This window comes from Protobothrops mucrosquamatus, unplaced genomic scaffold (assembly GCF_001527695.2).
Source record: "Protobothrops mucrosquamatus isolate PMUCROS unplaced genomic scaffold, P.Mucros_1.0 scaffold_155, whole genome shotgun sequence".
In the NCBI taxonomy this organism is placed as follows: Eukaryota; Metazoa; Chordata; class Lepidosauria; order Squamata; family Viperidae; genus Protobothrops; species Protobothrops mucrosquamatus.
In genome coordinates this window covers 1,030,921-1,058,640 of record NW_015386231.1, presented here as the reverse complement: position 1 = coordinate 1,058,640, position 27,720 = coordinate 1,030,921, and the positions used below count along the sequence as shown (strand labels likewise).

The following is a 27,720-nucleotide window of genomic DNA, read 5'->3' as shown; positions in this document are numbered from 1 at the left end:
GCTCAAGGCCACGTTTCAGAAAATCCCTGCATTGGAACAAAAGTCCATCTAATCCAGCACTCTGTATTTTGCAACGGTCAGCCAGATGCCTTCTGGAGGCTCACCAGCAGGACATGAGAGCCATCCATCTCTCCCTCTGTCGCCAACCCCCAGCAACAGGTATTGAATGGCATGCTTTGGGCAATGAGCAATTAGCTTCCTCCTCCACTAACCCGTTAGATATTTCTTTAGAAGTATCTTGTGCCTAATTCTGTGCCTATTTACATGGAAATAAACTGACTTTAGGGGACCAATTTGTCACCATTGTGTTACTGAGGGTCTGAACCAATGAGCTATTTAAAAAGGGATGTCATACCCTGCTGCTGTTTTCTTGAGAGCTCAACACATGAGGATTGAATTAAAAAAAACGGAATGAATTGTTCATTACTTTGAATTTTTTTGCATCAGGTTTTTAATAAAATGATTTGCAGTTGTAAATGCAACATTCAGTGATGCATTATGTCATACCTTTGATGCAGGCGATCTTTGAGTTACGATTGTAATGGAACTCGTCCATCATGGTCGTAGCTTGTGAGGGCCATAAAGCCGGTCGGTCACACGGCCAACTTGATTTTAAGAGCTTTTTTGTGGTGGTCATTAAACTAACCCATGGTTTGCTGTGGATGTGGTTTGCTGAAAATCAGAAGGAAATGTTGGGGGGAGGCGAGGCAACGGTCAAAACTTCAAATCCGGGTCATAAGTACCCCCAGATTCTTAAGATGATATGAATCCTATTAAATTTCTGTAGAATTGTAAATACCTGGTTTCTGTGTGTTGGATCAGAACAGTAGATGAGCCTGTTTTTCCATGTGAGTGTACAGTATGTTGTTATTGCCAGCCTTGATTATGCATAGGTGCTGTTTTTGTCAGCTTATTATCCTTCACTATATTATTTATTTTCCTTTTAATTTTCTTTTCTGATTCTTATTGCTATTCACCAGTCAAAGTCATAAATTATGAGAGGAGCAATTTTGCAAAGCTTTTACTCACTCTGCCTAAATTATTTGTAATGAAGTAGGGGCTAAAACTTGCTGCTGGCCTCTCTGGAGAAGTCAGTAGCACTGTGTCTAGCAGTGTGCAATTACTTTGCATGAAACCTCCAGCGTGGCGTGCTTTAAGGAGTCTCCTTTCCTCCTTTTTGCTTTTTCCTCAATGACCAGAAAGATGTGTTCCCTAGCACTCTTTCCACCTCCACCTCCTCCAGGAGACATCACCCTTTACGAATTCAACAATGCCCTGGTTTTTGGCCGTAGCTATGAGAAGCTTCCACTTACTTTCCAAAGTCAGGTAAGTCATAGTTTCCGACCATAGAAAGAAATCAGCTTCCATCCTGTCTTAATAATAGGAAGCCTTCCAAAAATGTAATGGTCAGATGGATACTTAACTTGATTCTTTAGGATGAGTACAATAAAATAAGGGAGGGAAACAAGCTGAACTTTTCTTTCATCTGCCTGAAAGGATTAGTTTATCACTAATTCTTTCAGGCAGATGAAATCCACTGGAGTCTGCCATTAGTGGATTAATACTTCAGCTCCTTGTTGGATTGGCTTAAATATTTCTAGCAGGGCTATCGGATCTGAATTGCAAAAATCCAGACATCCACTAAATGGCAGCAGTATAATGGAGAAAGGTCTTTGCTGCCTTCTAAGGGGTTGCCTGGATTCTTGCTGCTTACCTCTGGTAGGTAGCCTTTATCTACAGCGATTTGAGAAAAATAATGTGGTAGGAATTAGCCTCAGAATATAAATACAAATTAGGAAGGGCAGAAGAATTGCTTAAAAGCAGTACAGGTAGTCCTCGACTTAACAACCATTCATACCTTGCTCAATAGTAGCAACTGTGAGAGGAATCATGGAGTCCTAATGGACAATCACTTGGATATGAGCCAGCAGTGTGCTGCAGCTGCCAAAAAAGCCAACACAATGTTAGGCTGCATTAACAGAAGGATAGAATCAAGATCACGTGAAGTGTTAATACCACTTTACAATGCCTTGGTAAGGCCACATTTGCAACACTGCATCCAGTTTTGGTCACCACGATGTAAAAAAGATGTTGAGACTCTAGAAAGAGTACAGAGAAGAGCAACAAAGATGATTAGGGGACTGGAGGCTAAAACATACAAGGAACGGCTGCTGGAATTGGGTATGTCTAGTTTAATGAAGAGAAGGACGAGGGGGGACATGATAGCAGCATTCCAATATCTCAGGGGCTGCCACAAAGAAGAGGGAGTCAAGCTATTCTCCAATGCACCTGAAGGCAGGACAAGAAGCAACAGATGGAAACTAATCAAGGAGAGAAGCAACCTAGAACTAAGGAGAAACTTCCTGACAGTTAGAACAATTAACCAGTGGAACAACCTGCCTCCAGAAGCGGTGAATGCTCCAACACTGGAAGTTTTTAAGAAGAGATTGGACAGCCATTTGTCTGAAATGGTATAAGGTTTCCTGCCTGAGCAGGGGGTTGGACTAGATGACCTCCAAGGTCTCTTCCAACTTTTTTATTATTATTATTATTATTATTATTATTATTATTATTATTATTATTATTATTACTACTACTACTACTACTATTACTATTATTATTATTATTATTATTATTATTATTATTATTATATTATTTAGTGACTGTTCAAAGTTACAACAGGACTGAAAAAAGCGACATGACTGGTTTTTACATTTACAGCCTTTGCAGTGTTCCCACGGTCACACGATCAAAATCCAGGAACTTGGCAACTGGCATGTATTTATGACAGCTGCACTGTCCTGGGATCCTATGATTGCCATTTGTTATCTTCCCAACAGGCTTCTGACAAGTAAAATCAATGGGGAGGAAATCCAGATCCATTTAATGACCACATGATTCACTTAACAACTGTAGTGATTCTCTTAACATCTGTGGCAAAAAGATCATAAAATGAGACACAACTGGCTTGACAACGGCCTTACTTAGCAAAGGAAATTTGGGGTGCAGTTGCGGTTGTAAGTTGTGAACTACCTGTGTGTGATTTTTTGAAGGGGGTTGGCTAACCTCCATCAGAAGGTCTTCAGAAATACTGATTGAGCAAGTCTAGTGTGAACTTGAAAAGGAGTGTTCAAATACAGGGAAGGAGACAAAATAACAGAAGGCAATGGGCTAGGCTTGTTTACATTTGACCAACAAAAACAAATTCTTTTCCAAGAAAATCTTTCATTCTGTGACTTATTTTACATAATGTTTAAGTAATGTTTCTGCTAGTTTCAGGGAAAGACCACACATAAAGCTCTATATGCCTTTAACCAGAAGCTTTATTTCTAGTTTTTTTTTAATCTCTGTATGTGCTGCCTGGACTGTTTGAGGTGTGGAGGGAAGGAAAAAACACTTTCTATATTCTGAATTCTGATCAGTACCTGTTGGCTAATAAAAAAAATCAGAAAAAATCGGAATACTGTCCTGCTGCCTATAAACTGAAGTGAAACTGGAACCTTGGTTGTCCTGCTATCCAACTTTTTTTTTTTTTTTGTACAAATAATTCTGGTCAGGGAATTTTACTTCCTTTTTAATTATCTGGATAATTGTGCAGATGGAAAGTCTTCCCACCCCCACCCTTCCCAAAGAAAACTTGAAAGCTTTCAGTCGCCTGGAACACAGCACCAAGCCGGCCTTCATTCATCACCGGGAGTCACTCTGGAAGAGGTGCATCAGAGCCTGGTAAGTTGGGATTGGGTTAGGACAGGAGTAGGCAACCTTGGCTCTTTTATGACTCGTGGACTTCAACTCCCAGAATTCTTGAGCCAGCATGGCTCAGCTTGGAAACCTACCCCTTTCCCCTCAGCATGGCTGGCTCAGGCATTCTGGGAGTTGAAGTCCACGAGTCATAAAAGAACCAAGGTGGCCTACCCCTGGGTTAGGATGATCATGCCTGAGCTACGTGTTTCCACACAGAGTGTCCTCAATTTTAAGACAAGTGCTGGCTCCCAGTTCTCAGTTGAAGAACTATAAGAGGAACGCCAGGTCTTTTCCCTCCAGGGATTTCTCTCTCTGCTGTTTTCTTTTTTTCATGAATTTCTCACTTTCGGTATCTAAATCAGAGGAGAAAAGCATTGGTAGAGAAAAGAAGGACAGGCTAAATAGATTAAAAGTGGCAGCAAATTCTTAGGATGACCAGTCTGATCTAGTGGCTGGATCAGATTTGTTATTTAAACCTAGAAGTCTTCTGCCTTCATGTTTTCATGTCCTCGTCCAACTTACATGGTGGTGGTTCTCAGTTTTAAATAGAGTCATTTAATGTTCATAACATATCTTAAAAGCAGTTAAGAGAACTGCATCTGTAGAGTTGAGGCTGAAAAGGATATTGTCAACGCTGTGACAAACCGAACTGAACCCATTTTCATTTTGTCTTCGTTGCCACATATTTAGTTAGAAGAAGGAGGGGTGGGTGGGTGTAGTTCTCAGTTAGCCAAAACAGTTCACATGTATGGGAACCAAGGTCATTGCTGATAACATTTTGGTGGTCTGGAGCATCCGGGAGGAGTGCCCGTGTTTTCTAACAATTGGTGAATGTGATTTATGACAGCAATTTGGGGTGGGAAGTGAAACTTGCAACTTTGTAACCAAGTGGAGGGGAATTTAGTTTTGGGTTCACCTTTGTATGTGCCATTACATTGTAGCCAAAAAAAAAGTGTTCTTTAAGGAAGAAATTCTTGCCTTGAAGTTCTTTTAAATGGTCTCATCTATCGGAGCCATGACAGATATTTCTTATTTTAGACAGTAAATGGGCTAATAATACAGATAAATATTCTCTGCATAACCCATCCTTTTGATTGGCATTGTCGTGGAAAAACCCAATGAAAAAGACAAGAGACAGCAGCACAAAACAATAATTCTTACTTTAAGATTCAGAGGTTTATTTTGCTAACAATTTGGAACATAGCAAGCATAATAACATAACATCACTTACATTAACAACCCATTGCAATGAGGACCATATGGTATAGCAGATTCCAAAAGGACAGCTAGAGGCCAATGGCAAATCCATCAGGTCCAGTCCCAACCCTTTATACCCTTTCTCATTCTAAGAATGTAGTCAGATGATCCGCTGACTTCTGAACATAACTTTCCACATATACCCGTGTACATTGGAACCCGCATCCATCAACTACTTTCAGTTCCTCTTTTCCTACGATTACAATACTCATGTTCCAAATATATATATAGAACTACCTACTTTGCAATATATATTGCACAAAGCTCAGCAGATTACAAATAATACGTCCGTATTGTGAAAACAACATAAAGTTCAAATTAAAGCTTTGTTTTAAATCACTACTGTGGGGCCTATCTCAGGCTTGCTCCAGCCTCATCTCATTATATGAGGAGGGGGCTATATTTTTATCTCCCACAGCATCAACCTGGTATCTTCGGTCAAACTTATGCCTAAGAAGCAGTTAGAGAATGGCCTGCTAAGCTATAGTTCTTTGCTAGATGGTTGTTATGGTAGTGACAAGAAAATCCAGAATTAGTCATGTTCTTCCCTCTCTCTTGGCACTAAGGACACGTATACATTACACACAGAGAATGCCTGCATTCCCCAGCATTTCATAGGTGGAGAACCAGGATAACATTATGGCAGCTGTGCTTGGTCTTTTCCCAGTTCTTGGTATGTTTTCCCAGGCCCAGGCTGGTGATGACAAAATAGCACAGCTTTCCTCTGCTATTCTTACAGAAGAGTAAGTGGGGAAATTATCTGGCTGAGTTGCGTAACATGAAGAAGACTTGGCTTCCAAATGTAGATTTTTTTTACAAGAGACTTGACTTTGGTGACTGAGGAGAATACTACTTGGGTGATCAGTGAACCTGGAGGATAGGGAATAAAAACCATGATGCTGGGTCACAGAAGAACACTGAAGCTTCTCATTAGAGAAGATGAAATGGAAAAGCCAGGATCGCAAAAATCTGGAGTTGCTTTGATGCACATCAAATTACTTTTCCAATGGCACACGGAACATAGTCCTGCTCCCTCATAGCAGCTTTCACACGTTTATATTTTATTTAGGCGTGATATTGGGGTGGCTGGTGTGCTTGAAGAACTTGCAAACGCAGAAGAGGAAGAGGACCAGGGAACGAATCGGCAGTCTTGGGTGGAATCCTCAAAGGAGCTAGGTAGTGTATTAAGAATTGTACAGTACAGCTTGACCAGTTGAGGAATGGATAGGAAAATATTTTCTTAGCTCTCTCCCAAAAATTACGTTTTTCTAGAAATTTAGGAGATGGTGATTGGTGCAATAATAAGACCAAATAAGGATGTAGGAGTGATGTAGCTGTGATATTCGCTGGCCCCATTCATCCTCGGGATTGATTTGATTAAATTGGCTCACTAGAAGGATATTATTTCCTGATAGATTTCTCATGGGCGCCCCTCCCAAAGCTTCCTGGAAGAATGATATGCCATCTCCCAGATAAGAGGAGACATTTTTTTTCTTCTGGCAAGGCTATAACATTCTCAAATGTTACTCTTGCTGAAAACGAAGACAGGTTTTTTTTGAAGATAAGATATAAGCATGAGAAAAGAAAATTGATCCAGCCTATTAAGGTCATTTTTTAAAAACATGTACATTTTTAGAGTTGGCACACTTTGTATCTTCTGTACAGCTAGTTCTCGACTTACGACATCAATTGGGACCGGAATTCCAGTCATAAATCATCGTGGTCATAAGTCGAGAAACCACATCACCAGGCCCAATTTTTCCAGCCATCTTTTTATAGCAGTTGTTAAGCAATCTTGCGGTCATGAATCTAAATCCACTCTCTCAAATGGGCATTCTTTTGCCATTAAACAACTGGTTATAAGTTATGAGGACAATCTGTGTTATCTTTCAGCTCTGCAATGGATGAAATCCGGATCTCGATGTGCATTAGCACTCTGCTGTTGGATATCCTCCCTCCATGGCTCCTTCTTTCCCCATTTGTCGGTGAGGTTTGCATAACGCAACTCGAGTAGAACAGAAGGGCCAGGGCAATTAAGGACTGGGAACCATGCCAGTCCATACTGGGATCACATGGCGTTGCAATTGGTTGAGATGCCAATTGCTATGATAACGTAGCCTATGCTAGCTATGTATTCTTTCAATTTCACGGAGGGAACCTTTCCTTCTCCATTTAGCCAGTTTCTCCTGTGTATTCAAATATGGCCACTCTTACGTGGCTTCCAGGGAAGTATTAACATTGCTGTTTCTTCTTTCTCAAAGCTGCCAAGCGAGGATATAATAGCCAAATTCTCCCAGGCTGTGGATTGGTGAGTCCTGGGTGGTTTGCATGTGTCCAGCAACCAAGAGTCTGAACCATCTCCCCTATTGGAGGGGGGGATCCAGTTGATCTGCTTTAAACCTGAAATTGACGTGTTTTATCAACATGATACATATTCTTTACTGTGTATAGAAGTCTGATTTACTAGATAATCTGCAGAGTCCTTAATCGTGTTTCTGAATGCATATTAGTTTGGTTAAAACTCATATTTTTTACAGTATCAGTTAACCCTAGAATAGCAGGCATTCGTTCTGTGGCTAATCATAAATGCAAAGTAAAATGTTTCCTTCATATTCAAATGTTTTCTGAAGTAATTGCCTTTCTGACATGTCTCTTCAGAATCACCTAGTTTTCATTTTTTCTGTGGCATGCAGCCAACCAGCCCCAACTGTGTAGCTTCTAATTTTTAAATCCCACTTGACTTTTAGATGGAAACAAGCCCAATGATATTTTTTGATGTGCCTTGTCTTGCTTACACACAGGGCAGGCTGCTCAATCCGTGCTTTTGCGTGGCATCCTCATACCAACAAATTTGCAGTGGCCCTTCTGGATGACTCCATCCATGTTTACAATACCAACAGGTAAGGGACCTAATTGGCCTAGGGTAGAGCATTACTCTGAACAGACTGAAGCCAGTGGCAATGGACATGGCATATGACAGACATTTAGAAAGCTTGAACTCTCCAGGGTGGTAGTTCTATTCAAGAGTTTACTTAAGAGTTGATTAGCACAGGTCAAGGAAAAGAAATACAGTGGTAGCTTGGTACTCAACTGCTTTGAAACTTATCAAATTTGGTACTCAACACGTTTTGATGTGAAATTTTTGTGCCAGTACTCATTGTTTGTGTGGTACTCAATGCACAAGCTAGAACTTGTCGATGTTGGCTGCCTTGGGTCTCACAACATTCTTCCTTATAGGGGAAAATTTGTTTAGGACTCTTGTTTTTGATACTCATTGCTCCTCCTGGAACCAACTAAGGATGAGTACTGAGGTACCACTATAGTTGGATTATTGGATCTTGAGATGAGAAATAGTAATGGGAGCTGTGTATAAGAACAAACTAGGTTTGCTTGAAAACAAGCTGGTCCCCCCACCAAAATTTATGGGCAGAGGGGGATAAGGAGATCATAGACGAAAGGTTGGCCACCCTGTAAATGTATTCTTTGCCCACTTTTGTGCCTGTTTCAAGTGGTTTTGCGTATTCTTGTCAAGAAGTGAAGACGTTCTCATATGGACCTGCCTAGTTAAAATATACAGGGAGGATCTGCTTGAGAGTACAGGTAATCCCCGAGTTACGAGCGTTCACTTAACGCTCCTTCAAAGTTACGTGATGAGCGCCCCCTAGTGCTTACGAGCAAGTTACGAATATTACGGCACCATGGCAGTTGTTCACCCTTACAAGCGACTGCAGAGGCTCTGCAACATTCACCCTGGTTTTTCCCTCCCTCCCCACCCCAGCCCCGGGTCTCCTTAGGCACCAGGCCTTCAGTACTCACCTTGCGAAGATCGAGATCCTTCACTTTCTTGGCTGCTCCAGGCCTTTGCAGAGAATGGAGGCCTAAAGTAACGTGAGATCAATGGGGCGAAATCTCATGCTACTGATCTCGCGTGATCTCATGGTACTTTAGGCCTTTGTTCTCTGCAACAGAGAACAGAACCAAAGCTGGGGGACGCTTCCACGTGCCTCCGGAGGCTGGATTGGGGATCCGGAGGCCTTTTCCAGGCCACTGCGGCCCAGATCTGAGGCCAGGGGACGCTTCTGCGTGCCCCCCTGTGCCCGATCCGGGTTCCGGAGGCCTTTTCCAGGCCACTGCGGCCCAGCTCTAAGGCTAGGGAATACTTTCACAGCCTCCCCGTGGCCCAATTGGGCCTGGAAAACCCCTTCAGAGCCCGGATTGAGCCATGGGGGGGGGTGCAGAAGCGTTCCCCGGCCTTAGATCAGGGTGGCAGCAACCTGGAAAAGGCCTCCAGAGCCTGGATTGGGCCATGGGGGGGGGGGTGGTGCAGAAGCATCTCCCGGCCTCAGATCTGTGCGGCAGCGAGGACACAGATCTTTTCCAGGTGAATCCGGTGCGGCAGGAAGGGAGGGGGAAGCATGCAGTATCTTAGTGGGTCTGGGAGGCCTTGGGGCCTGTTCCATCACTAAGCCCTCCATGGCCTTCCCCCACCCTGAGATACCTCATGTTCGCTTAACGAGCCGTGTGCATTTTAACGAGCAAGGGAGTGATCTCGTTCGAAGTATGAGATTCACTCTACGAGTTTTTGAGTTACGAGTGGAATCAGCAGGCTCCATTACACTCGTAACTCGAGGACTACCTCTATTCTTCTTTGTGGAAGTTTGCAAGAGAAGAAGATTTTTTCCCCTGGGCCCTCAAACTATACCCTTCCTTCCAAGGGTATAACTAATCCCCTGCCCTCCCAAGTGGCTCATTAATTTTTGTAGTTATTGAGACTCTTCTTTTTTACTTGGCTTTTAAAGATTATTTTTAGTATTTGATCATTATTATACTTGCACTGTAATGTTTTTCTTTAGGAAAGCTGTTGGCTTTATGCCCAACCAGCAAGTAGCCAACATTAAAATATTAATATTCTGTAATAAATAAGGCCAAACCAAAGTCTTATCTTGTGAGGGATCTCAGCCATCTCCTGGTGATCATCCAGTAGAAATGGTTCAAAACCTGCAGAAAACCAATTGTCAAACCACTTGCTTACAGAAAACCAATTGTCAAACCACTTGCTTACAGAAAACCAATTGTCAAACCACTTGCTTACTTGTTCTGTATGGAAATCTACATAAATAAAAGTCATTTTTTTATTCTTGGACTTGTGTGTAGAAATATAACTTCTGACCTACTGATCGGAATCTTAGGAATTGAAAGGGCCATTAATCCAGCCCTCTGCTTAATAAAAGAATATTCCTGTAGCATCGTCTTGAACACCTTCAGGAAGGGGAGCCTGCCTTGTTTTCTGCTAGGATGTTTCTTCCAACATGCAACTGAAATTTACCTTTCTATAATTGAAAACTTCCTTTGTCTTTCACTTTGGAGCAACAAAGGACAAATCCTGCTTTGTTTTCTTGTCGTGTCATTTTAAGGATGTTTGAGCACACAGGGTAGCCTACATCAATTCCTTAGGATCATTTCACTGATAATCTGCTTTATGTCTTTGTTTGGGTTTTCTTCTCCAGTACTATAGTCCCAATCCTGAAGCATCGCTTGCAAAGAAACGTGGCTTTGATGGCCTGGAAGCCGCTGTGTGCATCCATTCTGGCAGTGGGGTGCCATAGCTGTGTGTTGATCTGGCACCTGGATCCCACTTCCCTCTCTACCAGGTAACCAGTCAGATCTCGTGGATAAATCAGTGATGGCAGACCACGTTAGTCAGCAAGTCACAATTGCCATTTCATTGCTATTGTTTGAAGAAAATGATTATTAGATTTCAGATGCGTGAGACTGAAAAGACCTTCACGCAGCCCAGCTCTTTTTCTTTTAGTATATTCTAAATCTCTTCCCTGTTTACAGCTTTCCCCCATTCCTCCATGTACCTTTTCCCATTTCCAAACTGCGTGTCATATATCACGTGTCCCTTCTCCCAAGTATATGATCTAAATAAAGAGTGCAAGAAAAATGAAGGTCCCTGTACTCCATTCAACTTCTGCGAATTGGAGACAAAGAAAGGAAAGCTACCATTCCCCCCATCTCCCACCCCCCACCCTGGTCCCCTCCAAGAAGTCTTATAGCAAGTTCTGGGTCTCCTCTCAAGGACGTAGGCAGCCTTCCAGCAGATAGTGGCAGTGCATGAATATCTTTGTGGCTTTCAGATACCTTATTTTAATATCCTTATTTTCTTCGGTGTGTCATCTATTTACTGTTGTCTCTTGATATCGCAAGCTTCTGAACAGAGACGATACCTTTCTATTGATCTGGCAGTTATTTTTGTTGAAGGCTGGGATCCAAATATTTCAGGCTGCTAAGTGCTTGCCTCCATCCCAAATATTAACAGTGCTGCTCAACCTCTCTGATGTTTGGTCATCAGGCGGCTACTTAGCGGCACATATTGCTCATTTCTGATAATGGGGATGTGGTGAATTCTGCAGCACTGGATGATAGATGTACTGATGTACCCTGGCTGGCACAGGGAACATCTGCAGAAGGGCTGTTCAGGGCTTCGGACTCAAAGGGAAAAGGTGCTTTGGAGCCTACAAGGTTGCAGTCACAACACCTCTCTGCAGTCCCTTAAGGCAGCCATGGTTTTTTCCCCAGCATTGCACACTTGTCATCCACAGTGGCAATGCAACCGTAGAAAAAGACACATTTTTTGGGGTTAAGGAGAGCTGAGTGGTGCTATGTAGCTCTTAAGCCCCTTCTGACCTTCAGATTCACACTGCTGCTCAGCCTTAACTACCCAGTGTTATTTTTTTATTCAATTTTTTTATTGATTTTCAAATAAACAAGTTACAAATATGGTATACATTAATAAACAAGAAAAAAAAACCCATATTAAATGTCTATTCCAAGATGCTCAGCAGCCCCCCTGCCTACGTCCACCCTCTCTTTCACCCTTCCTACCTACTTCCCTCCTCTCTCTTCTCCTACCTACACCTCTCTCCTTCCTCCTCTCAACTACCCTACACATCCCACCTCCTTCCTTTCCTCATCCTTCGGATACAGTTTGGGGGCGCCAGCCAAGCATCTCATCTTCTTCAAATACATTATTCCACTATAACATTTTAATATACCAAAATTTACATCTTTGATCCCCTCCCCCCCCCTGGACTTCCCAGAACCGAATACAGGGTTATGCACATGTCATCCCAGATCTAAATAAAACTACCCAAACATAAAACAATCAAATATTAACATACTTTAACTCTAATAAAAAAAATACCAACTTGAGATAAATATAAAATATGTATAATATAATAAATAAATAAAAACGATATAAAATCTACTCAAAAGCTATATAATATTTATTCACTTCATACTTTCTCTGAATATAATCTATCCATCTTCTCCAAACCAAAATAAATTTTTCTTGAGATTGATCTTTCAAATATACAGAAATCTTTGCCATCTCTGCAAAATACGACACCTTTAATCTCCAATCGTCCATAGTAGGTAATGCATTCTTCTTCCAATATTGAGCAACCAATAACCTTGCTGCCGTTATGCAATACAACACCAAATTCATTTCTGTGGGATTTAATTTTTTTTTTAAAAAAATTATACCCAGTGTTATTTTGTTAGAGTATGTGCTCATATCTGGAGAAGCAACTGGGTGGGCTCACACAACACACTGACTTCTGGCTTAATTGTGGCTCGCTGCGTGGGTTTTCCTAAGACGACAATGAACATCGAAAGAAATGACATGACGGGCTTCCTGTGATGTGTGTCTCCGTTTCCTGCAGGCCTTCCTCTGGCTGTGCTCAAGTGCTCAGCCATCCTGGCCACAGTCCCATCACCAGCCTGGCTTGGGCTCCCAGCGGAGGATTGCTTTTGTCAGCCTCACCTGTTGATACAGCCATGCTTGTAAGTATGTTGTGCTGTTACTGCTATTACAGCATAGAAGAGAGGTGGGGAACGATGGCCCCTTTGTGGCTTCTGGACTTTTTTTTTAACACCCAGAATTCCTGAACATGGCTGGCTCAGGAATTCTGGGAGTTGAAGTCCACAAGTCACCAAAGGGCCATCGTTCCCCAGTCCTGGTTTTAGAACAACAAGAGGCAGGATAAAAGCTGTGGCGAGTAGAGCCACCGACATTGCTCTGTAGTCAATGCCTTTTTGCAAGTCTGGTTCTCTCGGGCAACGGAGGTCCTGGAATGGTCAAAGTGTTTGGGGGCCATTGTTTTGGGCAGTCTTCTCAGAAGGTCTCCAGGGTAGCACGATGTTAATTTTTCTCCCATCAGACTCTTTTATCAGTGGTGTTTTATTTTGAAGTGAGGGCTGCTAGAAGAGTCCAGCTGGAAGAATCCTTCCACAATAGATTCTCTTCTTTTGACCTTGTGCCGCCAGGTATGGGACGTTTCCACCGAAAACTGTATCCAGTTGCAATGGTTTGGAGGAGGCGGGGTCACGTACCTGGCTTGGTCACCTGATGGCAGCAAGGTGCTAGCAGCGACACCTTCGGCAGTCTTCAGGTGAGCAGAAGTCTTGAAACCAGCCATCGAAGATCAGTCCTCTTTCTTTAGTGGAGTAGTGGACGGTGGGCAAGAACAGTGAACACCGTTGCTCTCTTCGATCTGAAAGGTGCTCCCGAAGCAGCTTCCATTTCGTTTTACCGACTTTTTGTCCGTCTTGTTGCAGAGTGTGGGAGGTTCAGATGTGGACGTACGAGAAATGGCCGACTATCAAAGGCCCTTGCCGGGTATGTTGGGAAAACGAGATGGTGAAGGGTTCTTACTGATTTACAAAAAAATAAAATAAAATGCGGGACTTCCCAGTTCATCTTATTTAGGGTGGTTTACGAAGGGAAAGACAAAAATAATCGCTCAAAAATAATAACGGAATGCAGCTCAGCAATAGTACACAGTCAAAGACATAGCTGCCTGGTCAGTGTAAAATCTTGGGGGGGGGGAACTCCCCCACCAAAATCAGTTATCAAAACCCAATTTAATTGCATAGTCTTTCCATTCAGGAACTGAATTTCTATTCGGAATTTGCTTGTGACTGTAACGAACCGATCATTTGTTCATTTATTCATACTCTTTCCTGCCTTGCAAAACACTAATAAATAGATGTACCTCCGGGGACGGGATTCTTAGCATCCCCTTCCATAGGTCTGGCAGATTCCACTGGAGGGAGATTATTCTTAAGATGGTCCTGGAGCCAAGCTCTCTAAAGCAGGGGTCTCCAATCTTGGCAACTTTAAGACTTGTGGACTTCAACTCCCAGAATTCCTCAGCCAGCTTTGCTGGCTGAGGAATTCTGGGAGTTAAAGTCCACAAGTCTTAAAGTTGCCAAGGTTGAGGACCCCTGCTCTAAAGGACTTTATTGGTCAAATCAGCATTTTGAATTGGATGCAGACAGCCAGCTTAGCCAACAGAGCGACCAGAGGGTGTTTTATGATAGGGGCAGTTTTTGTAAAAACTGGTCTCTGAATAGCTTTCAAACACGCCTTCCTGTAGAATGGAGTTACAGTAGCTTAATTGCTCCAAAACCAAAGAATATATGTGTCTTAAGGTTGAACTGTTGGATTCTTGGGGTTCACCAAACTTTTTTTTTTTTTTAAGATGTTTTTATTACCAAGCCAAGTAACCAGATCAACATGAGGGAAAGTGGAGTTTGCTGACTTGGACTGTCAATCTTGGTTGTGATGTCTATTTTTCCTTGACGGTTCCTTGATTAGGGTATTGTTTCAGCTAGCAAACTCCACCCATCCATGGACTGATCGTGTTACCTAGCCTGGTCAAATTCTGTCGCAGGAATATGAAGAAACACAGCAAAATCTCAGCAATCGAACCTCTGTTTAGCAAAGAATTCTGGTCCTTTTGTTTTACCTGCATCAAAAGTGGATTGGTTTTTCCATTTTCTCTGTCTGGTCACAGACTGCTTGCTGGAGTCCAGATGGCAGCCGTTTGCTGTTCACTGTCCAGGGGGAATCTGTGATCTATTCCTTATCTTTCTTGGAATATAGTGGTGAGTGTGCAGTTGTGACACTAATAATGGCTTCTCCATTTTTGCAGCATGAAAAAAAATAGTTTTAGGCAGCATGCTTGCATCTTGGTCTCTTTAATGAAGTGGAGGTTGAGGTTGTTGGGCGATGTTCTTTGGCGATTCTTTCTTGCGTATCCAGTGCATTGGAGCAGAGAAGAAATGCTATTGAATAAATTTTTGACTGGTCCATGGAGTTGGCTTTAGTGTCTTTGTCAGAGCATGTACAGTCTTATTGCGCTGAGATAACCCAGGAGTAAACACAGTAAACAGTGGTCTATATTTAATGGTGGTTTATTTTACACTATCTACAACAGGGGTGTCAAACTGCCGGCCTGCAGGCCGGTTTCATCATACTGAAGCCACGCCCACCCCATTGCCGGCAATGGCAAAACTGGCCCGATACGTTGCGCGACGTCACGTGACGTTGCGAGTTTGACATCCCTGATCTACAATATCATACACTAGGAACAATATACACACACGTGTTAATACAGCAGTCTCCAACACACAGCAGTCACAGCAGGAAAATGAAAGAAAGACAGAACACATCTCTTTTATACAGAGCTTTTAAAGAGACACAGTCCCAACTGGCTCTTAAAGGGACGTAGACCCTGCTGAGTCATACCCATCATTACATCATACATCTCACATTATACAAGCTGGTTAGCTGTTAAATTATTACCTTGACAGTCTTGCATAATATGACTTCATATTTGTTTAATGCGCAGATTTGATTATTCTGCATGATACTTGGTTATTCAATGAACACAGATAACAAGCAAAGTAGAATCTGGAAGAACTGCTGGCAGAAAGTAATCAACGACGGGAGAAACAAACAGGGAATCTGATTTGGATGTAAAACTACTTTCTACCTATATCCTCCTATTGATTGGTTTCTCTCTCAACTTCCAATATTTCAGGAGAGCAGCAAAGGCAGGTCGGTGGGTCTAAAACAGCTTCCATTGTGGCAGATCTTTCAGAGACCACGTTCGAGACTCTCTACGGGGAGGAGAGGTGAGAGAAAGGGAACACCGCGTCTACGTGGAATTTGGTTGAATGTTTCTAGCCTTCAACATTCTTGTGATTGCTCTGGAGCATTGATAACGTTGGTTGCTGGAAGCGTAGAGAACTGGGTTTGGGTGGGAGTCAAAGATTTTTCTAAATAGGGTTTCCAGCAATTACGAAACCCTGGAGCCAGATTGTATAGCTCCTTAAACCTCGAGACGGGCTGCAGATAAATTTAATACAGTAATAATACATGTTTATAGAATGAACTAAGATTTTTTTTTAAAGGTCGTTTCCCCCCTATTAACATGCCATTAATAAAACCCTTAATAAGTAGGGTTTTAAAGCAACTGGCCTTCCTGCTGTTGACATTTTAACTGTCAAGAAAGTCATCCTCTATTCTGGACTCCCAACTCTTTTCTCTTCCTGTTGCAGCAAAGTTCGAATGCTCGTCGTTGACCGTTAACGTTTTAAGCGTTGTGTTTCTGCTTCACGTCCTCTCTCCCTGTGTTCCAGGATTGGAGGGGAAGTGCAGTCCATGGTTTGGGATCCAAGCGGGGAGAGGCTTGCGGTGGTCATTCAAGGTGAAGCCTGCTTCTTTGAAACCATGGGGAGGGAGGCTGGGGGAAATGGAGGGCAAGGGTGGTGGATGCGTTTATCAAACATGCCCTTGCCCAATTCTGAGACCTTCCCTAGATAGCAGCATTTTGTAAAAAAACCCCATTGGGGTGTTGTTTCCAGAAAGGTTTGTCTTTCGTCTCTGAAAGTGAATGCAGGCGATTTGTACAACCAGCCATAACAGCCTCCTCTGCCTCTCCTGGATACAGTCAAGCAGAAAGCCCAGAAAGCTTCAAAAACCCACGAGTTATAACATAACGGTGCGCTTTGTGTGCATTTTAAAGGACATTTTTATATGTTACATCTCCAGGCAAAAAAGAAGGATATTACCAAACCCAAAAAGGAAAGGGGAAAAAAAATGCCTTAAAATTATTCGAAACGAGGATGAATTTAGTGATCTTCTTAGGATGCTGGCATTCTTGCACTCCTCAGATAAAACCCTCGAAATATGTTAAGTACGTTGCTGTGTGGATAATTCAGAATGTTATGACACTTTCCGTACATTATGTGGGCTTTTGCTTCTTTATTCCTTCTGCATTTCACATTCTGCCTTTCCTCCAGAGAGCTTCAAATGGAACGTGCAATCCTTTTCCCTTCCCACAGTTTACCCGCAGTTCTATAAAGGCTGAGGCATTCGCCCAAACTGACCCCGTCAGTTTCAAGATTATATATTTGGAAAAAAGGACACGGATGAAAGAATTCCCACTTCCTGCTTTATAAAAGTACATATCATATGTTAATCTGTTGTATTTGGGAATGGTGCATCCTGCTTGAGGACTGAAGTGACCCTCAGCCCTCTATTTCACCCTCTTTGTGGAAATGAGGGGAAGGGTATTGTAAGTATGAAGTGGCTACCTTGCTGTGCCTCAGAAACAAAATGTGTTTTAAAAAGATGCTAGCCTTCTCTCTTAAAGCTGAGGGCTGCCTCTTTCTTCACGATTTTTGAAACACTCTGCCAAATAAGACAACTCTTCTCTAAGCTCTGAGGAATCTAGGAGAACATGAGCAGTAGCTATTTTATATATCGGGCATGCTTTAATGTTATGGTTCTTTTGGTTTATTGTTCGTATTTTTGTTGAACACCACCCAGAGCCACAGTGAGTTGGGCGGCCCTATAAATCTAATAACAGTTGGGAAATGGTATAGGACAGGGGTAGACAACCTTGGCTCTTTTATGACTCGTGGACTTCAACTCCCAGAATTCCTGAGCCAGCCATGCTGAGGGGAAAGGGAGAGGTTTCCAAGCTGAGCCATGCTGGCTCAGGAATTCTGGGAGTTAAAGTCCACGAGTCATAGAAGAGCCAAGGTTGCCGACCCCTGGTATAGGAGAAATGTCTTGGCTGAGAAAGAACTAGAAACAGTTTCTTCTGCATCTGAGTAAACTTATGTTCTGCTTTCTCACATGCACGTTGAAGTTGCTTTATGTTTTTTCAGATACGGAAAGATTTGGCAGGGCAATCCCAAGGATATTTATTGCAAGGAATCCCAGTTGGTTTCTTGAGAGTTATTCCCCTGACAGTGTGCATAGGATTGTGCTGTCAAGGACCAACAACCACACTGATTACATACGGCTGTCAACCAGTTAGATAATTCCTCCCAGCTCAGGCCTTTTTTGTGCAGTAACCAAGAGGAAAGGCTCTTATATGCTAGCTTGTACTGTTCTAAAAGCTTGGTACAAATTGTCCTTTAAAACTGCATTTTCCTTCAAATATATTTCCATAAGATGAGAGGAGCAATATTTAAACAGGCCATCAAGTTAATGTCAACTTACAGCAACCACGTAGATTTTTCTCCATGATGATTTGTCCCTAATCTGGTCCTTCAGATATCTGTGGAGATTCTCGGTCGTCTAGGTCATGGTTGTCCCAAAGAGGCAACTGGACTTTCCTGTTTTTCTTTGAAGACATTTTACTTCTCATCCAAGAAGAGCTAAGAGCTGAGGAAGCTTCTTGGATGAGAAGCTAGACATCTTCAAAGAAAAACAAAGTCCAGTTGCCTCTTGAAAAAGCATCTTTGGGACGGTCCTTCAGATGCTCCACTATAACTGAGTCCATCCCCCTTGCTGCTGGTCTTGCTTGTCTCTTTTCCATCTTTTCCTGCATTAGAGACTTCTACAGAGAGCTAATTCTTCTGATATAATACGTCCAGAGTAGGATAACTTAAGCCTGGTCATTTCAGCCTCAAGGGAGAATTCTGGATTGGCTGGTTTGATGATCAATTGATTTGTTTTCCTGGCTGTCGATTGTATTCTCAGGAGCTTTCTCCAACCCAAATGTTAAAAGTGTCAGTATAGGTAGTCTCGATCTGCAACCATTTGTCAGCAACGATGGTGCTGAACAAAGAGTATGTCATGGTTCCGACACATAAAACTCTTCAAAGAACTTCGAGACATTGTTTACCTTAAAGAATCTTTATTTGAGTAGCATAGCATCGGCACTTACATAGTCGAAGCCAAAAACTGAGTTCCCCTCCCCTGAGCACATAGTATCAAAGCACAATTCCCTCCTCCAATTAACAGTCATAAATCATATTTTCCAATTAGTTTGAAATGCAGGCTTCCCCTCCAATTCTCCAGCCCAGCCAATTCTTATCATCTCTTATTTCAATAACCTTGGTTCTCACACTAGGTACAGTATTGTTATGTCTAGCTAAACTCTCATGCACATTCCTCCCCCCAGCATCATCTAACTCTAACTCTAAGAGTAAAACATAAGAAGAAAACGGTTGCATCTCCATCTGTTGTCAAAGCAAAAACATCCGATGTTAGCAGCGTTGACAGAGTGGTTATGACTGGCCCTCAAAGTTCCAGCCATCCCAGCCCTTTGCAGTCACGTGACCAAAATCTACAACTTGTTTGCATTTACGAATGGTTGCCCAGTGCACCGCACTCATGTGAAAGTCATTGGGGAAGCCAAGGGAAGTTCGTAGGTTGCTGAGCTAAGTCTCCCTATTTTATAGATGACGCCCAAAATCTCATGGACATGGTTGGAAAGCCCATGGCAGGAAGATCTAGGAATATGAGCACAAAGTCCATCCCACCTTCAGCTGTTTTAGGCGATGCCGTCGGTTTGGAAAACACGTCTGGCTGTCACATTTTGCCTACAGTTTACATACATGAAGTGCTTTGCAAAGTTCCCTACTTCTTATGTGTGTTTTTTTCCCTGCAGGGAATTCGGATGCCTCCAAGACTATCATTGCAGTGTTTCGGACCCGCAATAACCCTGTGTTTGAACTTCTGCCCTGGTTTGTATTGTCCTGTCCCTCTTTATCTGGAAATGGATTCCCTAAGCCAGTGATGGTGAACCTTTTAGAGACCGAGTGCCCAAAAACTGGCCCCGCCCCTGCTCCACCCCGTCCCGCCCTCGCTCCACCCATCCCCCGCACCACCTGCCCGCAGGACCACTGACCGCCTCCAGGGCCCGCCACAGATCGCCCAGGCAGCTCAGCAGCACTATGGCAGCCATACCCTCTCCCCGCGCCCTGCAACATCAACTGTGCACAATGGGGTGTGAGGGCAGAGTCTTGTCTACGCTGCCTGGCTGCCATGTCCTTGGCTGCGCTGCTCCGCATGGACAACGCTCAGGGGCGACTCTCCTTCAGGGGGGCTGCTAGAGAGGAGGTCGTGGGGGAGGCGAGGCTGGGGCAACAGCACGTGTGCCCACAGAGAGGGCTCCAAGTGCCGCCTCTGGCACCCATGCCATATGTTCGCCACCACTGCCCTAAGCCATTTCTTATCTATAAACAGAATCTAGATTGTTTTTTTCCTTCTTTATATAGTTTTGAAGGGAAGGGTCCTCTTCAAACTATTGTGGTTATGGAAGGGAGGCAGATGAGGGAGGTTCTTTCTGTTTTCCTGTCAATCTTTGGAAGTTTTGGCTTAAATTCCAGGTCATGTTCCTCTTAATAAATACAGGTGGTCCTCGACTCGCGACCAAAATTTCCATTGCTAAGTAAGGCAGTTAAGCAAGTTTTGCCCCATTTTACGACCTTTCTTGCCACAGATGTTAAATGAATCTCTGCAGTTAAGTTAGTAACCCAGAGGTTAAGTGAATCTGGCTTCCCCATCAACTTTGCTTGTCAGAAGGTCACAAAAGTTGATCACGTGACCCTGGGACACTGCAACCGTCACAAAAACGAGTCAGTTGCCAAGCGTCTGGATTTTGATCCTGTGACCATGGGGATGCTGCAGTGGTCACAAGTGAAAAACGGTCGTACATTGTGTTTTGACAGTGCCGTCATAGCTTCGAATCGTCCCCAAAGAAATGATTGTAAGTTGAGGGCTACTGTATGGTAGATAAGACTTGGATTGAGGAACCCACGAGTCTAGACTAAGAGGTGAGGTCTCTTTGGCCCTTCATATGTTGCTGAATTACAATTTTCTGTAACTCCAGACAGCTTGAACACTGGGAAATATTGCTAGGAGATGTCCACTAGGCCAGAGGTCTCCAACCTTTCTTGGTTGGTGGACCGGAGAGAAAGGGAGGCGGAACCATTTTACGCGTGCATACATACAAACGGTGCCACAAGCACACGCAACGCAAACGGGGCGGTGCTAGCGTGACATGGGCTAGCACCGCTCTGTTTTTTGCCGTGCGGGCACTTGCACCACCCTGTTTTTGTTCCACAGCATCCCGTTTGTGTAGCGACGGTGGCGCTAGCCTGAGTGGGGATGAGTGTGCACAAATGGCCGGCCTGTTCTGCAAGCCAGTGGCCAGTAGGCAACAGCCCACAGGTTGGGGACCCCTGCACTAGGCAACAAGTTGCTCACTCTTTATTTAAGTCAAAGAAGCAGGAGAGGTAGCACCCTTGGGATATTAGATAAGGAGTATTAGACACCGCTAGGCCAGGGAATAAGTATTTAGAATGAATAGAATTAGAATTTAAATTAGATTAATAGAATAGAATAGAATAGAATAGAATAGAATAGAATAGAATAGAATAGAATAGAATAGAGAAGAGAACTGGAAGGGATCTTGGAGGTCTTCTAGTCCAGCCTCCTGCTCAAGCAGAAGAACCTATACCATCTCAGACAAGTGATTGTCTAGCCTCTTCTTAAAAATCTCCAGCGATGGAGCGCCCATGATTTCTGGAGGCAAGCTGTTCCACTGGTTAATTGTCCTCACTGTCAGGAAGTTTCTCCTTAATTCCAGTTTGCTTCTCTCTTTGATCAGTTTCCAACCATTGTTTCTCATCCTTCCATCTGGTGCTTTGGAGAATAGTTTGACCCCCTCAAATACTGGAATACTGCTATCATGTCTCCCCTATTTTTTTCTTTAGACTAGCCAAACCCTGCAGCCGTTCTTTGTATGTTTTAGTCTCCAGGCCTTGGATGATTTTAATTGCTCTTCTCTGAATTTTTTCCCAAACTCTCAACATCTTTTTTGTGATGTGACCAAAACTGGCTGCAGCATTCCAGGTGTGGTCTTACTAGGGTTTTATAAAGTGGTACTAATACTTCACATGATCTTGATTCTATGCCTCTGTTTATACAACCCATGATTGTATTGGCTTTTTTGGCTGCTGCTGCACACTGCTGGCTCATGGTTAAGTGATTGTCCACTCTAGGACTCCAAGGTCCCTCTCACAGTTACTGTTTTTAAGCCAGGTCTCACCCAATCTGTACTTGTACCTTTGATTTTTCCTGCCTAGATGTAAAACTTTGCTTTTCTCCACATTGAAACTCATTTTGTTAGATTGTTGTTCAAGTTTGTCAAGATTGATGTGTGCTGTGGGTCCCAGACTGCAAGCCTCCAAGTACTCTTAAACAGCCTTTGGGTATCCTTGTTGTAATATGCAGTATCTTTCTTCTACCACTTCTAGTGGTTTCTTACAGGGTGAAGATGGGGTTCAGCCACAGCTGGTCACTTTTCATCCTTGCTTTAAGAAGGGAGCCCTTCTGACAGTGGTAAGTTCAACCGCCATGTACTGAGAGATCTGTGAAGAATGCCTGAGCCAGCTGGCAAGAACTGTAGCTGCCTTTGCAGTTGCTGGTGCTACTTGAATCTGTGTTTTCTAAATGCCATAAGAGGGCTAAGCTGACCAAGGAAAGGGACGGTTTTGCTGTCACCAGATATCCTAAAACCCATAAAATATAACGTTGGCTTATTTGCTGTCTTATCCACATTTCACACAGCATTAACAACAGTCTCTCTGGATGGGTATTACAATTCCTCTGGAGTAATTGTAAGATTCCTCTTGTCTATTCTAGAATATCCTAGGTGAAAATTTAAAGGGATATATTTTACTCAACAGCCGGGCTCTTCGCAATCAACATAGTAAGGATTAGTGTAAAATTATCTCCAGATCCAAATGGGGCGGGTTGCTTTGTAGCCTCATGTAATTTGGCTTAGATATTACTCTGATGCTCAGTGATTGTTTTGTTTTTCTGAATTGCATAGATTGATATATTTGGAATCTGACTTAGGGATTTGTTTGGATTTTGTGCGTGTTGCATGATTCTGTCCTGGGTTACATATACAATTAGAAACTGAAAAGAGTCCCGAGATTATTAATTTTTAAAAGCAAGTTTTGAAGCCCTTAAGATATTGTTTCCAGACTTCTAAAAGCTGAAATGAAATATGAGGCATACTTGACTCCTGTGCCAAAGTTTTATATTTATTTTATGTAAGAAAGTATATTACTCTGACTAAAAGGAGATCAGTCCCTATTTCAACATAAATCATTTATTTAGACGTATTGCCACTTTGGAAAGAGGTTATTTATTTATTTATTTATTTAGTGTGCTTTTAAACTCAGTTCTCTACTGCCTGGCCTGAAACTACAGGGTAACACCAAGTTCAGCTATGGCCCCCAGATATCTTCAAAAAGTTACTACAAAATTGAAAATTTTTAAGGCGAAGAAGGAGAAAATTGCAACAACTAATGCAGACGTGCAAAATTACCGGTGCTGGAATGATCTGGCTGTGGAACCCAGTCAACATGTATGATCATTGAATATTAGACCTGTCAGTCAAAATATAGCGGCCTCAGCAATTCCTTCCAGTTTATATTCCGGAGAGAGATGGGAACTGCGGAGGTGGGGATTTGGACAGATGAAGGGAACTTAAAAGTCCTAGCCTTGGGGAAACCTTTATCTATCGCAGTCACAGGGGTACGAATGTACATTTAGTGCTGGGGAAGAAAAGGATTGATAGGCTGTATTCACAATGTAATATTAAGAGAACCTGTTTTCAGTCCATTTTAAATTGCGCGATTGTGCTTTTTTGTGTCTTCTCCCCATTCCACCTGATATTTTTTATTTATTAAATTTATATGCTGCCCGTCTCGCTGTCAAGATATGGATAAGAAAATAGAGGCGAAAATCAGATGCCAGGAAAGGAAAAGGCTTCATAATGGTTATCAAATCAATAGAAAGAAAGGATATATGCAATCAGGCCAGAGAATCAACTTTCAGGTTCTTTAGCCACATTCCACAAGCAAGTCTATTCATTGATTTAAAATACATAAGTACACTAAAAAATATAGCTGCCCATCTTAAACCAAACTCTGGACAGCTTACAGCCAAGAGCAAAACACATACATAATAAAAGCAAAAGCAATAAAGCCAATAAGCCAAAGCCAGTTGAGCCTAACAGAAGAGTCCAACATCATGCACAGCACGCCCGCTCGTTCATCTTTCCAATGTTGGCTTGCTGGACACATTTCTGCTTTAGACGAGGTGTGATGCTCCGTGACCTGGGATCTTTCCCAGCAAGAAGAGAGAAACCATCTGTGATTGCCCAGGACCTCTTGAGCAAACAGGAATGCTTTGCTTCTTGCCTTTGGTTTGATGCTTGTGTCTTTTCTTTCACAGTGCTGGTCAAACGGAAGTATCAGCCATGTGCCTTTCTTCTTTGTGACTGCTCAGTTTCCTTCGTTTAGTTCTGGGCAAAATCCTCTCGTGCCCTTGGGCAGCTGGAGCAGCACCCGGGAGCAGCCACTGTTTTCAGAACTCTGAAGGGTCAACTCTGCTAGGACTTTGCCCTGCAGGGCTCCCAACGTCTGTCTCCATCAGCTTTGGGGAGATCTGGGACTGAGATTTGATTTTGTCTGTGTTTCCTCCATGAGCTGGGCGTGGATTATATGGTCTGCGGTAGAAATTGGACCTGAGGAATGACTGCCTGCTTTCCTGAAATGGACGATGTTGTAGTTGTATTTAGGGCAAAAAAAATAATTAAACACATTAGTTCAAGATCCTGTTCTGGCCTACTGTTCTTTTCCCTGAAAGTCAAATAATCCTCTCTACAAGCTTATTTTGTCTAATTGAGAGATTAACTGTAATTTTGCTGAGCATGTTTTTCGCTGGCTGCCTGGCGAGGGCTTTCCCCAATATTTTGTGTTGCTCTGGGGATTAGTGAACTTCATTTCCTGGAGGTAAGAAGGAAAAAAAGACAATTTGTTGTTCCTTGAAATAGTTTGAACTATGACTCTGACAGATTTTGCCATTCGTCCTGGATTGAAGTGGTCGTTAAAATTGGGTAGATGCCAAGTTGTCCCACCACTGTTTGGCTAAAGAACTCATTGCAGTAAGTTGAGTGTTTATTCAGTTTTGGCTTGGCCATATGCACGAACCCATGCACTGTGGTGTGTAAACCGTAGTTGGTATCATGTGTCTTCCTGTGGATTAACACAAGATGTAAACCAGATGAGTAAAATTAGCCATTGGCTTTGGGCCATGCGCAAATAGGCATTTTAATGAATCAAAACAGAGTAAGATACTCATCACCAAACGTGAACCTGGTCAGTCCCATCGAAATGTTACAGGAGAGTGTATTGTGGGGTGAGGGTGCTTGAGTAACTTCATGAATATTTTAACACGTATTTGTAAATGAAATTGAAATGTGTACCTCTCATACACCCAAATGAGTGTATGTAAGATATTTGTGTGTGCATGGGCGATTTTAATTTTCCCGACAAAGCAAGTATTTGTGAAAATAAGGGGAGATTTGATCCTCTTATTCTTGGGCTCTTGGTTTCATCTTTCATTTTTTAAAAAAAAGTTTCTAAAAAGAATGGATTAGGTTGGAAGTTTGCTGGTAACTTACTCTGAGCTGTTAAAATGAGCAAATTCCTGCAGAACAACATGTTTCTTGATCGTGAAAATTACCTGGGAATGAGTGTTAGTGAGGAGAAGTTAATGTTAAGTACCAAAAAAAAACCCACATCTCTGAACCATTGTTTTATATGGACATTAGGATGGAAATGGGATAAATTCTTAAGGTTACTTCTCTCCCTTTTATTTAGTTATTTTTTTAAAAAAAATCATTGTCAAAAAGGATGAGTGAATACTGGTAAGGTATTTTTGTCTTGAGCTTTGGGGGGGAGTTGCTGCAAAGAGTTTCCACTAGGGATAGTTGTAAACTGATCTTCAGAAAGAAGTGTGTTCAAAATAAGCAACAGCTTATTTTGGCTGTCTTCTTTGGCTCCCTGCCACCACACTGCTATCTCTGTCACTTCGATCTTTTTGTATTTGGACTCTGGGGTACAACGTCCCATATCTGGACTGAGCAGCTGGTGGTTTCCCAAAGGGAGGTTGTATGCTGCTGTGGAGGGAGAATCACAGATTGTGTTTCCCTGTTGCACAGTGTAGGACGAGTCTCCAGCCCACTATATTGTACACACCTTGGTGTGCCTGTGAGCTGAACAGCTTTTACTCTGAACTGCTGGCAGATCATTGGAAGAAGAAGAAGAGGAAAGTCGCAAAGAACTCTGCAATTCTTTCAGATTGCTACGCCCATTTTCAAAAAAAACGACCACCTAAGACAGGGGTCCCCAACCTTGGCAACCTTAAGACTTGTGGACTTCAACTCCCAGAATTCCTCAGCACGGATAACTGAGGAAAGGGAAGAGGCGATATGCTGCCTAGAATTCTGGGAGTTGAAGTCCAAAAGTCTTAAAGTTGCCAAGGTTGAGGACCCCTGACCTAAGAGTTGGGCCGTGTAGGAGCTCTGTCGCTTCCCCACTGGCTGTTAGGCCAATTCCTGACCTGTCTGGTTGTCCCCATGTTTGTGATACATTTAGAAGTAATCTTTGAGATTTGTATTTCTGTGATATTGTTATGAGGGCCAGCGGAAATACACCAAATACTTATCAAGAATTCATAAGGAACCCTTCCTTTCAACAGGAAATAATTTTTGCAGCTCCGATCCAGTAGGTTGGTACTCTCACATGAACACCACCTTTTGTATCAGGAGGCAATTTAACTATAAAAATGGCCTGATCAAGAGATTTGCAAGGCAGAGAAAAACCATCAAGGCCATATTTTTTTAATGATACATAAGAGCCTGTTAGATCAGGGGTCCCCAACCCCCAGTCTGTGGATCGGTACCGGGCCGTGGCATGCCAGCAACTGGTCTGCACAAACAAGCAAAGCCCCATCTGTGGGATGCAGGCAGCCCATAAACCCACACACAATCCGGTCCACGGAAAACATTTTCTCCACGGAACTGGTCCCTGGTGCCCAAAAGATTGGGGACCTCTCTGTCAGATGACTTGGTCAGGTAAAGCAGCTGGAATGAGAATGCCTGCGTCTACACCAAAAAACGATGCAATTGACTCCTGCTTGCCTGCTCTCCAAAGATTTTTAAAGAGCACATTCTTATAAAACAGTGGTGGCGAACCTATGGGACGCGTGCCAGAGGTGGCACTCAGAGCCCTCTCCGTGGGCACGTGTGCCGTCACCCCAGCCCTGCCTCCCCCTGCGGCCCCCTCCTCACCAGCACCCCCCCCCCGAGGAGAGTCACCCCTGCGCGGAGAACACAGCCAAGCACATGGCAGCCAGGCAGCGGGGACAAGACTCCGCCCTTGTGCCGTCGCACGGTTGATGCTGCAGGGCGCGGGCAGAGGAGGTGGCCACCATGGCGCTACTGGGCCACCTGGGCGATCTGCAGCGGGCCATGGAGGCAGTGAGAGGCCCTGTGGACAGGCGGGGCGGGGATGGGCTCAGGCGGAGCGGGGGTGGGCAGGAGGCTGGTTTTGGGGCACTCGGTCTCTAAAAGGTTTGCCATCACTGTTATAAAAGCTTTTGTAAGAGAACGCTGAGTGAAATAGCCAATAATAAAAAACTCACCCGTCTTTTATTGATTCTTGAATTGCTGTGAGGGTTTGCTCTCCTTTGGGGTTGGC

The 27,720-nt window shown here is 43.1% G+C and overlaps 1 protein-coding gene across 1 annotated transcript; it reads left to right on the top strand.

Moving 5' to 3' along the window:
* AAAS (aladin WD repeat nucleoporin) lies at window positions 1-24,752 on the top strand. Its single transcript, XM_015820690.1, has 17 exons — window positions 1-159; window positions 1,200-1,326; window positions 3,599-3,726; window positions 6,071-6,177; window positions 6,895-6,986; window positions 7,263-7,309; window positions 7,803-7,901; window positions 10,509-10,652; window positions 12,729-12,849; window positions 13,333-13,457; window positions 13,624-13,684; window positions 14,865-14,955; window positions 15,894-15,987; window positions 16,495-16,562; window positions 19,764-19,839; window positions 22,417-22,501; window positions 24,410-24,752. The coding sequence occupies exons 1-17, from the start codon at window positions 86-88 to the stop codon at window positions 24,551-24,553; spliced, it is 1,683 nt and encodes a 560-aa protein (XP_015676176.1). The 5' UTR covers window positions 1-85; the 3' UTR covers window positions 24,554-24,752.
* The last annotated feature ends 2,968 nt before the right edge of the window (window positions 24,753-27,720 follow it).